Genomic DNA, 16,382 nt, shown 5'->3' on the forward strand with positions numbered 1-16,382 from the left:
CATCACACAGGTGGCAAATAGGGAGAAGGCTTTTTCAGTTTTGTTGCTTCTATATCTGGAATGCTCTCCCCAGGGAGGCTTACCTGGTGTTGAATATTACAACTTCTGGGCCCTGGGTAAAAAAATAAAAATAAATCCCTGTCCTTTCCGTTTTGATTTCACTACTGCTTGTGGGATGTTTTATTGGTGTTTTACTGTGTAATGATATTTTATATTTCAGTTCCTGTTTTATAGTAAACTGAGTTGGAAGATCTCTGAACAAAAGCATGGGGGTATTAGATCTTTTTAACCTGTAAAATAATAAGATTGATACTCTGTTTTTGAAGTAGGCAGTTTTTGTGAGCACAGCATCATAGCAATGTCCATCCAAAGAGGAAGTTTGAATGTCTGCCTTTCCAAATGCACACAATCTAATCCAATGCTACCCACTTGCCAAATTGTATTGTTTTCTGTAATGTTTTCAAATTTCAGACCTCTCTGATATGGAGTTTTTAGACGACTCTTCTACCGAGAGCTTGCTGCTGAGTGGCGATGAGTACAATCAGGACTTTGATTCAACCAATTTCGAAGAATCTCAGGATGAGGAGGATACTCTCAATGAAATTGTCAGATGTATCTGTGAAATGGATGAGGAAAATGGGTTCATGATTCAGGTAAGGAATCTGCTCGCAGTACAGTTTTCTATGGAATTTTTTATCCAGTTATTCAGAACTTTTTTTCCTTTGGGATATTATTATTTATAGAATGGTATGATTCAGGCTGGTTTGAATTAGCACTGTGCCTCCATTCAGTCTCTGTGGAGCTCTCCAGTGGAGGTGGGGGAGATAATACATATTTTTAATTCTTACAATGGCACAGTTAATACTTTTTCCTCCGCCAGAGACCTTTCTAAGAGTTCTGTCTCATGCAATTTATGGGGAATAGTTGGAGCTACCTTATACTGGAGTTGCCATTGGCCCTTCTAACTCCAGGCAATCTACTCTGACGGTCAGCAGTTTTCCTGAGGTCTGAACAGGTTCTGAGAAATCAGATGTGGAATAAACATGAACAAGAAACAGTCCTTGGTTCTCTTTATCGCTAACCGTTACTTGTTTCAGTAAGCCGTCTTTCTAGACAAGCTAGAGACGCGGGCGGCACTGTGGGTTAAACCACAGAGCCTAGGACTTGCCGATCAGAAGGTCAGCGGTTCGAATCCCCATGACGGGGTGAGCTCCTGTTGCTCGGTCCCAGCTCCTGCCAACCTAGCAGTTTGAAAGCACACCAGTGCAAGCAGATAAATAGGTACCGCTCCAGCGGGAAGGTAAACAGCGTTTCCGTGCGCTGCTCTGGTTTGCCAGAAGTGGCTTAGTCATGCTGGTCACATGACCCGGAAGCTGTACGCTGGCTCCCTCGGCGAATAAAGTGAGATGAGCGCTGCAACCCCAGAGTCGGTCACGACTGGACCTGATGGTCAGGGGTCCCTTTACCTTTAGCTTTGTCTAGACAATGCATCCAGAGACTGGTGTCTTAGATACTTTGAACCAAAGCTTCCAACAGCCATGACTGCTGCTTGTTGTTGTTGTTGTTGTTTTGACCAAGCGAGGGTTGGACCTGAATTTCCCTCTCACGTTATGATGCATTATTTCCTTTCTCTTTGAATCCCTGCCACAGTGTGAAGAGTGCCTGTGTTGGCAGCACAGCGTGTGCATGGGACTGTTGGAAGACAGCATTCCGGAGCAATACATCTGCTACATTTGCAGGGACCCACCTGGTAGGAGCAAATTTTCAAGCTAAGCTCCAGCGTTTCCAAGCCCCTGTAGTAGCTCACACGACCGCCACTGCTCCCATTTCCCACACATCTAAGGGTGTGTTTCTATAGCCAGCATTTGTGATGATATAGTCTAGGATCTGGCCTAGGCAGTCAGCAGAAATCCATGGTGCAGTTGTTGCTCAGACTTCAGGAGGCGCGCTTCATGCCCCCCAAAAAAACTAACCGGGGAAAGGCAGCAGCTCAGGATGAAATGTTCTAGCTCATTTCTCCAACATGCTAGTTTTCCATCTACAGAGATATGTTTCGGTTTGTTTGTTTTTAAGGGGAGGTTTTTGTTATGTGGTCAGTAAATTCAAGGAAGCATGACACTTTCTGCAGTTGTTTTCCTGGGTTTGTCTGCAGAGTTCTGTGGCCACTAACGTGTGGCCTTTCCTTGTCCTCCTGTCCCATCCTTGTGGAGGACTAATGCTATATTCTACCCTTATATGCATCTAAGGCAGGGGAGGGGTGGGGAGTTGGATCATATGGCTCCTGTCCAAGTTTGTTAATTGTCTTGCTTTAAAAGGCGTGAGGATCCTATGCCCTTTTAAAATGTGGGTATTTGGAGGGGGGGTTATTTGGTTGTTGTTTTTAATTTGATTATGTATTTTGTGGTTTTATATTTTGATTTTATTCTGTGAACTGCCCTGAGATCTCCAGGTATAGGGCAGTATATAAATAATAATAATACAGTGGTACCTCGGGTTACAGATGCTTCAGGTTACAGACTCCGCTAACCCAGAAATAGTACCTCGGGTTAAGAACTTTGCTTCAGGATGAGAACAGAAATCGCGGTGCAGCAGGTCCCATTAGCTAAAGTGGTGCTTCAGGTTAAGAACAGTTTCAGGTTAAGAATGGACCTCCGGAACGAATTAAGTACATAACCAGAGGTACCACTGTAGTAGTAGTAGTAGTAGTAGTAATAATAATAATAATAATAATAATAATAATAATAATAATAATAATGGCATGATGTGGCAGGTGGGTGTGGCTTGGCCAAATGGCCTGGTGGGCCAAATGAGCAGGCCTGACAGGCCAAATTAGGCCCTTGGGTCGGAGGCTCTCTACCCTTCCTCCAGGGCAATGCTTCCTCTCTCTCGCTCTATTTATGATTTATAATCCACTGTTTGCCCAAAGGTTGCAGGCAGATTAATTTTTTTAAAAGTATGTCCCAATGAAAGAGAATTAAACAGATACAATTAAATAAAAAAATTCAGTCTGTCTGCCATTTTAAGTCTTCCCCTGGTCTTCCAAATCCTGAAGATGCTCAGGATCCAAATTTAGCAAATCACCACACCACAAAACAACCACAAATGGGGCTTCATGGTGCAGACCCAGAAACATCCCAAAGTTGCAAAACCAGGTGATTGGGCAGGCAGGCAAATCTCTTCTGTGATAGGAACCTACCTAAGTTATAGTAAGAGCCCATAAGCCTTCACGGCACCAATGCTGACATCCATTTGAGGGCCCCTTCACACATTACTTCTCCCATTTATGAGTTATAAACCTATATAGGCTTATGAATGTGTTTAGTTCATCTGTTTATTAAATGGAGGGCATGGTTTCTCACTGCCTGTAACTGCAGCTGTGGTGGCGCTTGTGCAGATACACACCTGTGCACCCACCCTTTTGCATTATTCAGTCTCCGATAGAAGACAAAAAGCGATGGCGAGAGAATAAGATCTGAATCCCTCGTTGTCTCTAGGTCAGAGATGGAGTGCCAAATATCTCTACGATAAAGATTGGTTGAATAACGGCCACATGTGTGGTCTGTCGTTTTTAAAAGAGAACTACTCTCATTTGAATGCCAAAAAGATTGTGTCGACGCACCACCTCCTCGCTGACGTGTATGGTGTTACGGAAATACTGCGCGGGCTGCAGCTGAAGATTGGGATACTAAAGTAAGCATGCCTTCTGGTATTGCATATTGCTTTTTAGGGATATTCTCTCTTTACCTTGGTAGAACAATCAGACACTTAAAAATTGGGGTAGTTGCGTGGCAGGGATAGAATGGTTTCAGGGGAGCAGGGGCCAGTTTTTGTTTTTGTTTATAAATTTTAATTTCAGTGCAAAATTACAACAAAAATCACAAACATTGAATCCAAAATAAAACTATGCAAACAAGAAAGAAAAACAGAACACAAAAAACCAAAGAAAAAGCACACATCTACAAATAAAACCATATCTTCATTCTAATCTAGTCATTACATACATATACACATATTGACTTCCTTCCTTTGTTCTAAGACCTCAAAAATGTTACTCTTTCTAAATTGTTGTGTCTAATGTAGATTACTTCTATCTTTATACTTTTTACACCATTTTTCTTTAACCCTGTAAAGCATCATTCATTACATACCGATATGCTTACTACAGAACAATGTTTTTTTCATATACTCTTTAGCACATCCCCATTCTTTTAATAATTTCTGGTCCGATTGTCCCCTTAAAAATGCTGTGAGTCTTGCCAGATTTATATATTCACAAAATTTTATTTGCCATTCTTTCATTGATGGATTTTTTTCCCTTTCCAATTTTTTGCTATAAGCATCCTGGCAGCTGTCGTTGCATAAAGGAATACTTTCCTTTGATTGTCAGGAATATCGTTTGTGATTATACCTAAAAGGAATGCCTCCGGTTTTTTACTGGGGCCAGTTTTGATGTGGAGGAGCTTAGCTCTCCTACCCTGATGGTTTCGACCAGCTGTTATCGGCGTTCGGTATTTGTTTAAGAAGAACAAAGTGCCAAGCTCCGTGCAACGCTCAGAGGTGACATGGTCCTGCCACGAGAAATTACAATGTGTTCCAATTTCAGTGTCACATTGTTCAGCCGTACCGTCTCTGGGTGCTCAGGTGAGCATGCCTGGTCATTGCAGGACTTCAGTAATTTGTTTTGACAAGCCCCTTTGCCACGTCAGATTGAGTTCCAGAAAGACAAAAAGCCCTGCTTTGCATTCAGGCGTCGAACCGGACATTTTCTGGTTCACTGCCTCCATAAGTGGAGACAGAAGTGTTGACGTACAGAGATTTGAGCCAGTTCCCCTGCCGCCCCCGCCCCCATGTCAACCGACTTATGTGTATCATGAGACAAACTTTGTTCCACTTAATGGACTTGTGAACACTGCAGACTTCACATGTCATGGAACTGCTCACCCGAATCTCTTTCGTAAAAAATGTCAACACAGATCCCCTCTTCAGGCTGCTTAAATCGACTTCGTTTCTCTACCACTTTGACCCCTTTATCTTTCTTTTTTTTCTCCCCAGGAACAAGCATCATCCTGACCTTCATTTGTGGGCTTGCACAGGTGTGCGGAAGGATCCAGACCAAATAACTCTTGGAGTGGAAAGAAGGGTATTGGCTGTGCCAGATACCCTTAACCCCCCTGAAAGGACGTATCATGGTCAAAACCATAGAGAGCCCCCTAGTTTACCCCAGAAGATGGAGGAAACGTACATTACGAGCGAGCACAGTTACCAGAAACCCCAGAGTTACAGTCAGGACTGCAAAATGATGGCCGATCCTATAAGCTCAGACGACGACACCAGCAGTTTTGAAGACGATCAGGAACTTCCCTTAGAGGATAAAAACTGTTTACAATATTCATCTAAAGAAGATGGTTTCAGCCATCAGGTAAAACTACCCATTTGTTTGTGCAACCTTCCAAGAATTACAGTGCAATCTTAACCATGACTATTCAGAAGTAACTCAATGGGCATGGGGGCTTACTCCCAGGTAAGTGGGGTTAGGCGTGAAGGCAGAAGCAACAAAGAATCCCATAGCACCTAAAGACTAAAAAAGTTATTGTTGCCTCTGATGGAAGTAGACCAGGCATAGATAAACTCAGCCCTCCAGATGTTTTGGGACTACAACTCCCATCATCCCTAGCTAACAGGACCAGTGGTCAGGGATGATGGGAATTGTAGTCCCAAAACATCTGGAGGGCCGAGTTTGCCTATGCCTGAAGTAGACTCTGGTCCAGGTATCTTCAACCTTTTCAGATACAGGGCATCCTTTTAACCCAAACATGCATTTGGGGACCCATTTCTTAACCTTTTCCTATATATTTGCGTGCCGGTAGTCCTCTTGTTGCAACCTACCTTGGGTCAGGCCATGCCCCTCTAGTGCAGGGTTTCTCCAGCTGTTGTTGGACTACAACCCCCATCATCCCTAGCTAGGAGGACCAGTGGTCAGGGATGATGGGAATTGTAGTCCAAAAACAGGCAGAGACCCAACCTGCATTAGTGTATCCTGACCTACCAGTTTGAAGACAAGTGTCCTAGTCCACAAAAACTTGTGCTGTGTTTATTTTGGTTACTTCCTAAGCGCTTCGTAACTCCTAACTTGTTTTTGCTGCGACAGGCTATCCTGGCTGCCCTTCTGGCAATTTTTATGAAGGCAAAATTACCTTCCGATATCAGAGGAGAAAAGTCTAGTATCTTCTGCCTAGAGAAAAGAGGGTGTGGGCAAGGGAGCATGCTGACAGTTTTACAATATTTAAAAGTTTATTGGAAAGAGCAGCTGGAATGATGGGTCAGTGCTGTTCATCATTCCAGCATTGGACAGAAGGACAGAATTTGAATTGGGAAGTTTTATGCTTGTGCATCACATACTGAAGACACCTTTCTTTACCTACCTTGGCCTTTGACACCTGAAATGCATAGTTTTAGGACCCACCCTGTTATTTTGATTGCATTTGCTTTTAAACTGATTTTAATTTTGCTTTTTAAGATTGCTGTAGCCCATCCCTGGGACCTTTTGGTGAGGGGCGGGTCAGAAGTTGAATTAACGATCACTGTAACAATGATAACAATAGATAACGCTACAGAGATAAATTTTGGCTGGACACACCAGAAAGCATTTCCTTGTCTATAGAAGCAGTTCAAGCAAAAGGAGTCACAGCCACATCTCCCTACCGCTTGCTCCCTTTGTGTCCCTCCCCCACTGCAGGTTGCCTCCATGACTTATCACATAAAACTACATTATCCAGACCTGTTTCCTATTCACAATATGCCTCCCCACCCCCCACCCCCATCCACTCGAGTAAGAGGAGTGAAACTCATTTCAAAATTTCTCTTCTGTTACTCGACAGTTACATTTCCAGCTTGGCATTTTAGGAACTCATGCTCAGTGTTTTGTTGTTTGTTTGTTTGTTTGTTTGTTTGTTTGTTTGTAGGCAGCAGCAGACATAATATCATGATTTTTTTTCTTTTCCTAAAAGATGTAGTTTCCACTTCCTTTCCTGCATTTTATTTCTCTTCCTGCTAAAACTTGCCCAGTTCACAGGCAGTTCCACAGTTGCTCGGTCTTCCATTTCAGCTTTTTTGCAAATCCATAGCTGTTTTTCAGCTGATGCTCTCCCCATAGTCCATGTGTGCAAGGACTGCCTCCCAGGCTCCAGTTTCCTGCCCATCCACCCAGCTGAAGGAGTACTAATGATGGTGTTGTTGTTTAGTTGTGTCCGACTCTTCGTGACCCCCTGGACCAGAGCATGCCAGGCACTCCTGTCTTCCACTGCCTCCCGCAGTTTGGTCAGACTCATGTTCGTAGCTTCGAGAACACTGTCCAACCATCTCGTCCTCTGTCGTCCCCTTCTCCTTGTGCCCTCAATCTTTCCCAACATCAGGGTCTTTTCCAGGGGGTCTTCTCTTCTCATGAGGTGGCCAAAGTATTGGAGCCTCAGCTTCAGGATCTGTCCTTCCAGTGAGCACTCAGGGCTGATTTCCTTCCGAATGGATAGGTTTGATCTTCTTGCAGTCCATGGGACTCTCAAGAGTCTCCTCCAGCACCATAATTCAAAAGCATCAATTCTTTGGTGATCAGCCTTCTTTATGGTCCAGCTCTCACTTCCATACATCACTACAGTGGTGCCCCGCAAGACGAATGCCTCGCAAGACGGAAAACTCGCTAGACGAAATAGTTTTCCGTTTTGGAGGTGCTTCGCAAAACGAATCTCCTATGGGATTGCTTCGCAAGACGAAAATGTCTTGCGAGTTCCTGTGGGTTTTTTCCCTCCCCCCCTTTTCTAAGCTGCTAAGCCGCTTATCACCTGATCCGATAAGCCGCTAAAAGGTGCTAATAGCGCTAATCCGCTAATCCGTCAATGGGCTTGCTTCGCAAGACGAAAAAACCGCTAGATGAAGAGAATCACAGAACGGATTCTTTTCGTCTTGCGAGGCACCACTGTACTGGGAAAACCATGGGTTTCACTATATGGACCTTTGTTGGCAAGTTGATGTCTCTGCTTTTTAAGATGCTGTCTAGGTTTGCCATCGCCTTTCTCACAAGGAGCAGGCGTCTTTTAATTTCGTGGCTGCTGTCACCATCTGCAGTGATCATGGAGCCCAAGAAAGTAAAATCTCTCACTGCCTCCATTTCTTCCCCTTCTATTTGCCAGGAGGTGATGGGCCCAGTGGCCATGACCTTCGTTTTTTTGATGTTGAGCTTCAGACCATATTTTGCGCTCTCCTCTTTCACCCTCATTAAAAGGTTCTTTAATTCCTCCTCACTTTCTGCCATCAAGGTTGTGTCATCTGCATATCTGAGGTTGTTGATATTTCTTCCGGCGATCTTAATTCCGGCTTGGGATTCATCCAGCCCAGCCTTTCGCATGATGAATTCTGCATATAAGTTAAATAAGCAGGGAGACAATATACAGCCTTGCCGTACTCCTTTCCCAATTTTGAACCAATCAGTTGTTCCATATGATGGTGTAATGTGTACTTAATCTATAACGCACCGTTGGGGTTAAAAGTCTATGCCTTTACTAGCGACCTTTGCATTTGTGGTCATCTGCTATAGAGAACTGTTCTGTGTGTGCTTGGTAGGTTGAGAGCGAACAACAGCTGAACCTTGACGTTCTACCTACCACTTTGAATTTTCATTGTACTTCACCTGGTGCCTTAAATCAACAAAACCTGAAACTTGTTTATCTTTTTCTGTAACTGATCAACAGTGCATGGAGAGTTGTGTTGAGCACAAAGATTTTTCTACACATATTACACGGCACAGATCATCCTCTAGAATAAAATAGCTTACTAGGGAAATGCTGAAGTCACCCTTTGGGGTGCCTCAGGGTCAATTTTTATGGTAGCCCAAATCTCAGTTGTACGGGTGTATGTATATATCTCAGTTTTAATTGATGAGCTATGCTGCAATCTGCTCTGATTTTATATTTTATCCTTATGAACGCTGTTTTTATTGTGTTATGCGAGCTGGTCTTTGACCGTAATAAATTATCCATCTACACATATTACAGTTATGTACCAGATGCACATAGCAGTACATGGACTGTACAGGAAATACTGCATTTTTCGCTCTATAGGACACACTTTTCCCCCTCCAAAAATTAAGGGAAAATGTGTGTGCGTCCTATGGAGCGAATGCAGGCTCCTTGGCTTCAGCGATAGCAACGCGAAGCATCCGAAGCGTAGAGGGAGTGCTCCCTCTGTGCTCCGGAGGCTTTGCGTTGCTTTCGCTGAAGCCTGGAGAGCGAGAGGGGTCGGTGGGCACCGACCCCTCTCACTCTCCAGGCTTCAGGGATAGCTGCCTGAAGCCTTCGGAGCACAGCGCGAGTTCCCGCTGCGTTCTGGAGGCTTCAGGTTCCTTTTGCTGAAGCCGGGAGAGCAAGGAACCTGAAGCCTCCGGAGTGTAACGGGAACTCCTGCTGTGCTCCGAAGGCTTGGGGATAGCCGCCTGAAGCCTCCCGAGCGCAGCGGGAACTCCTGCTGCGCTCTGGAGTCTTCGGGTTGCCTTCACTGAAGCCTGGAGAGTGAGAGGGGTCAGTGCACACCGATCCCTCTTGCTCTCCAGGCTTCGCTTCGCTGGAGAGGCACTGCACAGTTTTCCCTCTCTGCGCAGTGCCCCTTCAGCGAAGCGGGAGGAGAAATGGAAGGGGCTCCGTTTCTCCTGCCACTTCACTGAGGGGGCGCTGAGCAGAGAGGGGGAGAATTTTTTTTTCCTGTTCTCCCCCTCTAAAACAAGGTGCATCCTATGGTCGGGTGCGTCCTATAGAGCGAAAAATACGGTAATTATTATTATTATATTTGTGCCCCACCCATCTGAATTGGTTGTCCTAGACCTTCTGGGCAGCTTCCAAGAGATACAAGAACACAATAAAACATCAAGTATTGAAAACTTCCCTAAACAGAGCTGCCTTCAGATGTCTTCTAAAAGTTGTATAGCTGTTCAACTCCTTGACATCTGACTAGAGGGCGTTCCACAGGGCAGGCACCACTACCGAGAAGGCCCTCTGCCTGGTTCCCTGTAACTTGGCTTCTCGCAGTGAGGGAACCGCCAGAAGGCCCTTGGCGCTGGACCTCAGGGTCCAGGCTGAACGATGGGGGGGAAGACGCTCCTTCAGGTATACTGGGCCGAGGCCGTTTAGGGCTTTAAAGGTCAGCACCATCATTTTGAATTTATAGTACCACACAAACTCCCTTTGAAATGTGCAAAACTTAAATGTTATTTGCTAGCCTCCTTCCCTTTCTTTCTTTCTTTCTTTCTTTCTTTCTTCTCTCACCAAAATATCAGTCTCTGACAAACAAACACTGTAAGTCTGTGCAGACTCCCCATTGCCTTGTGAAATTTTTATCATAGATAGCTGGGCCATTCCTTACAAATATGAGGTCTAGAAGTATGCCACTTAAATAATAATAATAATAATAATAATAATAATAATAATAATAATAATAATAATAATAGGCAGCTTAGCCAGAGCTAACTCTTTAAGGTCCTGTTGATTTCACTGGGAAAATTCAAGCATGTGCTTAACTTTCACCAAAATTTTGAAATCGGAGGTGCCCATAATCCATTTGCTGGATTGTGTCTTACATTTTTACTACCAGCATATTTTGCTGGAGAACTTCAAGTGCATATTAACGAGGATATGATTTACAATGTGCAGTGCTGCTTTACAGCCATTATTATAAGTTGTATTAACCTATACGGTAGTTGTATAATCCTCAACAAATCACCTCCAATGCTCTCTTGTTATGCTGTGTCATTTAAGAGCAGCGGTTTTGTTTAATCTCACTCTTCAGCTACTGGGAAGCATCTTCAGTCAGGCTGTATCTGTGGGCAGGTGTGGTGTAGAGACAGCCTTAAATTGTGACTATGCATTTTGCTAATTCCTCCCTCTCTCTCTCTCCCCCCACCACCCAATCTTTGTTTTGTGGATATCAAACAGAGGCATTTGGCTGAAGGGAACACTGTGTTTGTATTTAATGAAAAAAGAGGAGCCGAAGAACATGTGGAATCCCATCTTCAGTGGCAGCTAAACCTCCTCACCCACATAGAAAACGTACAGAACGAAGTTGCTAGCAGAATGGACCTGATCGAAAAGGAAGTGGATGGTAAATATCTTAAAGCAATAAGTTTCTGGAATGGTAACATGTTTAGAAACTGGTGCGTTATGTACAATGCAAGGTGCACAATCATCACTTTTTGAGCAAGTCTCATAATAATAATAATAATAATAATAATAATAATAATAATAATAATAATACTACTACTACAGTGGTACCTCGGGTTAACTTAATTTGTTCTGGAGGTCTGTTCTTAACCTGAAACTGTTCTTAATCTGAAGCACTACTTTAGCTAATGGGGCCTCCTGCTCCTGTCGTGCTGTCGGAGCACAATTTCTGTTCTCATCCTGAAGCAAAGTTCTTAACCCAAGGTACTATTTCTGGGTTAGCAGAGTCTGTAACCTGAAGCGTGTGTAACCTGAAACGTATGTAACCCAAGGTACCACTGTAATAATAATAATAATAATAATAATAATAATAATAATAATAATAATAATAATACCCCTCCCATCAGACTGGGCTTCCCCAGCCACTCTGGGCGGCTCCCAACAGAGTAATAATAATAATAATAATAATAATAATAATAATAATAATAATAATGTAACAAAACATCAAACGTTAAAACCTTCCCTAAACAGGGCTGCCTTTGGATGTCTTCTAAAAGTCAGATAGTTGTTTATTTCCTTGACATCTGATGGAAGGGTGTTCCACAGGACAGGCGCCACTACCAAGAAGGCCCTCTGCCTGGTTCCCTGTTCCCTGTAGCTTCACTTCTTGCAGTGAGGGAACTGCCAGAAGGCCCTCGGAGCTGGACCTCAGTGTCCGGGCTGAGCGATGGGATGTATTCAGTTTGGTTGACAGCTCTAGGAATCATGGAATTGTAGAACTGTAGAGTTGGAAGTGACCCTGAGAATCATCCAGTCCAACCCCCTGAAATGCAGGAATATGCAGCTGTCCCTTACAGGGATTGAACCTGCAACCTTGGCATTATCAGCGCCATGCTCTAACCTACCAAGACTAGCTGAATGCCCTGCGTTTGTCCTTTTGCGATCTGTTCAGATTAAATGACACAATACAGTTAGTTGAAACCAGAAGTGGGTGCTTCCTATCAGCTGTCCCAGGGCGGAAAAGGGATCAGGCTTATTCTCAGACTGCTGAGAAGCTTGGGGGCTCCCCGGTTTAGTGCGACTCCAAAACCAGGCCTAAATATTGCCGCATCTTTCTATCCCTAACTCTGCTCGTATCCCTTTTGTCTGTGCAGTTTTAGAAAGCTGGCTTGACTTCACCGGGGAATTGGAGCCGCCGGACCCCCTTGCACGCCTGCCTCAGCTCAAGCGCCGGATCAAGCAGCTCATATCTGACATGGGGAAAGTCCAGCAAATAGCAACCTTTTGTTCCGTATGACAAAGCGGAAGCGGAAAGGAATACGCAGATAGGCTCTTAACAATGGATTTCTTGCGCTTCTTCGCGAGACTGACGAAGGGGTGAAATACGAAAATAAAAAGACGCTTGAACACTATTCCTTTGTTCTGTGCTGGATGTCCCGTTATCCCGAAGGTCTTGAGAAAAGGGGAAAGAGGAGGAAAGCATCAAGGAAGGGGCACACGATATGGCCTGCCAGGATGTTCCCACAGGCCATGTCGGGGAAATCTTCAGACTGGTGTTTCCCTAAGGGGAAAAAAAAATTAAGAAGCTGTGTTGGAGAAGGAATGAAAGCGCAATGTTTTCTTTCAGTGTGATAGCAGATAAATATTTGCACCCCCTGGTATCTTGAAGGATAGGTAAAATGGAGCTAATGCCTGTTTTTCCTGGTGCAACAAATATTACCCAGGAAAATGAAAAATACTAGCTACCCTTTTTTAAAAAGAAAAAAAGAGAGACTGTTTTCTGTGGTGGCCTCTTCACGAATATTATTTTTTAAAACTAAACCTTCCTTGCGGGGATCTTGCGCTCCTTGTTAGAAACAGGTATGGGGAGGGTAATTGTCAGAAGTGCCAAATAAAGTTTTCGAAAACCACTGAAATGGGAGGATGAGAGTCGTCTGCCGCGTGTTGCTCCCTCTTCCTTTTCCCCTGCTCCCCTAGCAGAGTCCTCCATATTGCCAGCCAGCAAACCATCCAATATTATACTTAAAGCATATTTGCGTTTAGCCGCAACAGTATTCAGGGCTACAGTGCATTTTTTTAAGAACTTTTTTTTGTCCTGGACGACTGCTTAGCATTAGCTCTCTGAACAACTGTTGCTCCTCAGCTGGATTGAGGAATGACCAGAACATTCAGAATGCCAGCGGATGGGCTGTGAAATCAGGCCATTTCCCGTGTTAACATGTTTTTAGATTTTGGGCAGCATCCGAGCAATGCGTCCCGCCAGTGCAAGAATTTCCATTTGTTGCAACAAGACTTGCACCCGTCTCCTCTCCCATGCATCGTCCCCAAATCTGCTCTGAAGGGTTGGGAACCCCTAGAACAGATTTAGAGGGGTGTGGTGAGAAGGGGGGTCGAGGCCTGCAGAAATCCTCATGCCGATGGGACCATGACTTGGTGCTGTTTTTGCAGACAACCCTTTGGGAGGTAGGGAACAGCACAGAATGAAATTGCAACATCTGTACAGATGTCTCCCGATGGGATTCACTTGTGTTGCATGCCAAGGAGCTTGGAAGGGGTCAGCCTGTTCCTGTTGTCATTTTTTCCAAATCTTTCCAACCCTTATTTGTAACCCTGGAGCAGGGGTCAGCAACCTAAGGCCCGTGGGCCACAAGCGGCCCACAGGGGTCGTTTAACTGGCCCATGGACCCCCGCTGCCCGCTCGGTTGGCTACCATGCACCGCGCTAAACCAGAGTAGAGCTGGGACCGCCTTCCTCAATGTTGTCTGGCTTCCTATTGGCTGCAGGAAGCTCCTGCAGCCAATGGGAAGCTGTGCACGCCTCCTGTGCGCCGGAAGGAGCGCCGGAAATAGCGTTCGTGTGTGCATGCGCGCTCCAGCCCACTGCGGCATCTGCGGGACAGTGAACCAGCCCATGCCACAAAAACGTAGCCAACCCCTGCGCTGGAGTGACCTGCAGGATCACCCCCTATGAATCGAAATCTGAGTGTTGGTAGCTGCCTTTGTAGAGCGGATATGGCGAAAAACCCGTTTCTCGTATTGAGCACCTCTGATGAAGAATAACTCTTCGCTATCTGTTAGGGATGCTTAATTATGAGTTTGCAAAGCATTGTGAAACCAAAGTCAACCTAGTTGCTGTGCGGTTTTTGTTTTTGTTTTTATTGTTTCTGCACCAGAGTCCAGAGCCTTCACTTCACTTCTGTTCATCTGCAATTTTGCTGCAGCCACTGCTGCAATACGCCTTTTATTATGTGTATATGTCTCTCTGTGTGTTGGTGTGATACACACATACAGGCGCTCATATACATAATACAATCTAGAGACATATTTATATTGACAAGTCTAGTTTTATTGCAATAGACTAAGACCTTGGTGACAAAATATTTAAAATGTTGCCTTTTAACACGCAGTTTCTGAAAGAGAGAAAGAGATGAAGAAAATGAAAATAATGTATGTACAGATTTTGAAATTTGTAAAAAAGAAAGAAAAGAAAATGAAATGCAAAATTTTAAAATATTGACTGTTCAGAAGAGGTTGTGTAACTAACGGCAGCACGATACTTGAACTCTTTACGCCTCCCTTGCAATTTCAGTGCTGGTGATATGTATAAAAGCATACGAGAACTGTATGACAGGCCATAAACTTGAAGTTCCCCTGGGATAAGAGTACAAGCCACTGTACATTTTTTTTTAAAAAAAATGTATTTAAATTTGCAGATACACTGTTCTATATGTAAGGTACTGTATGTAAAGCTGTTTATTAAAATATTCTGCATACTCTGCATCCTTTCACTCTTCACGGCCTGCTTAACATTTTATTTTCAATTTACAGATCATCAGATTTGCCAAAGCCTTTCAGGAGGTTGAGAAATGTGCAGTTCGTGTGACAATTGCAATTTGCAGTACGGAATTGCCTTATGATGAGTCAGGCTAATGCTCTGTCTAGCCCAGTCATTTGACCTGCTTGATGGCAGATGGTGTAGTAGGCTGGCAGCACACAGCTGACCATGAGCCATGTTGCCGTGTACTAGGAAGGGGTGGGACAAGGTCATTGTGGTGCAAACACGTCAGATTGGCTCCACCAGTGTACTTCTCAGTTGCCTTGAAGCCATGGAGTGACCTCCTTGCTGAGGTTTACAGAAGTTCCTCCCTTGGATTTTAAAATCCATATACAGTGGTACCTCGGGTTACAGACGCTTCAAGTTACAGACTCTGCTAACCCAGAAATAGTACCTCGGGTTAAGAACTTTGCTTCAGGATGAGAACAGAAATCGTGCTCCGGTGGCAGCAGGAGGCCACATTAGCTAAAGTGGTGCTTTAGGTTAAGAACAGTTTCGGGTTAAGAACGGACCTCCAGAACGAATTAAGTTCTTAACCCGAGGCACCACTGTACCAAGATATTTTTGGCTGAGTCTTGATGCCCACTCTTGCTTCTGCTACGTCTTAAGTGCATCTCACATTTTGATAAGCTTTAAAATGTGTTCATGAAGCAATGCTTAAAATACTTTGCATGGCTTTCTAGGCTGAGGCCTAGTCAAAGTGGGAAGGTCTTAATGAAGTGGTAGAGCAAATAGTTGGCTTTATTTATTCATTCATTTATTTATTCATTCATCCTACCCCCCTCAACCACTCTGGGCGGCTCCCAACAGAATATTAAAAACACAATAAAACAGGGGTGGCCAACTCCCAAGAGACTGCAGAAGAGACTTCCAGAATTAAAAACAGGCAGTGGTCTACCCCCGCTTTTTAGGGGTTCAGCTCAAAGTTGTTGAGATGTTTTAGGGAGGAGAGAAGTTTTGTTTTTGAGGAGGGTTAAAGGCAAGGGACGCAGGTGGCGTTGTGGGTTAAACCACAGAGCCTAGGACTTGCTGATCAGAAGGTCAGCGGTTCGAATCCCCGCAACGGGGTGAGCTGCTGTTGCTCAGTCCCTGCTCCTGCCCACCTAGCAGTTCGAAAGCACGTCAAAGTGCAAGTAGATAAATAGGTACCGCTCCGGCGGGAAGGTAAACAGCGTTTCCGTGCGCTGCTCTGGTTCTCCAGAAGCGGCTTAGTCCTGCTGGCCACATGACCCGGAAGCTGTACGCCGGCTCCCTCGGCCAATAAAGCGAGATGAGCACCGCAACCCCAGAGTCGGCCACGACTGGACCTAATGGTCAGGGGCCCCTTACCTTTAAAGGCAAGGGACGAAG

At 44.5% G+C, this 16,382-nt stretch overlaps 1 protein-coding gene across 2 annotated transcripts in view; it reads left to right on the forward strand.

The window, feature by feature from the left end:
- The window catches only part of PHF20L1 (PHD finger protein 20 like 1), a 65,743-nt gene extending 50,766 nt beyond the window's left edge, over positions 1-14,977 (forward strand). For both annotated transcript variants that reach the window (XM_081204462.1, XM_081204463.1), the window contains 6 exons: positions 472-653; positions 1,651-1,750; positions 3,495-3,690; positions 5,053-5,419; positions 10,974-11,139; positions 12,353-14,977. In XM_081204462.1, coding sequence (XP_081060588.1) covers positions 472-653; positions 1,651-1,750; positions 3,495-3,690; positions 5,053-5,419; positions 10,974-11,139; positions 12,353-12,495 — 1,154 coding nt within the window. In that variant the 3' untranslated portion in view covers positions 12,496-14,977. The remainder of the gene's footprint in view (positions 1-471; positions 654-1,650; positions 1,751-3,494; positions 3,691-5,052; positions 5,420-10,973; positions 11,140-12,352) is intronic.
- Positions 14,978-16,382: the final 1,405 nt, after the last annotated feature.

The sequence above is a fragment of the Podarcis bocagei genome, assembly GCF_964188305.1.
Source record: "Podarcis bocagei genome assembly, chromosome: 8".
Classification (NCBI taxonomy): domain Eukaryota; kingdom Metazoa; phylum Chordata; class Lepidosauria; order Squamata; family Lacertidae; genus Podarcis; species Podarcis bocagei.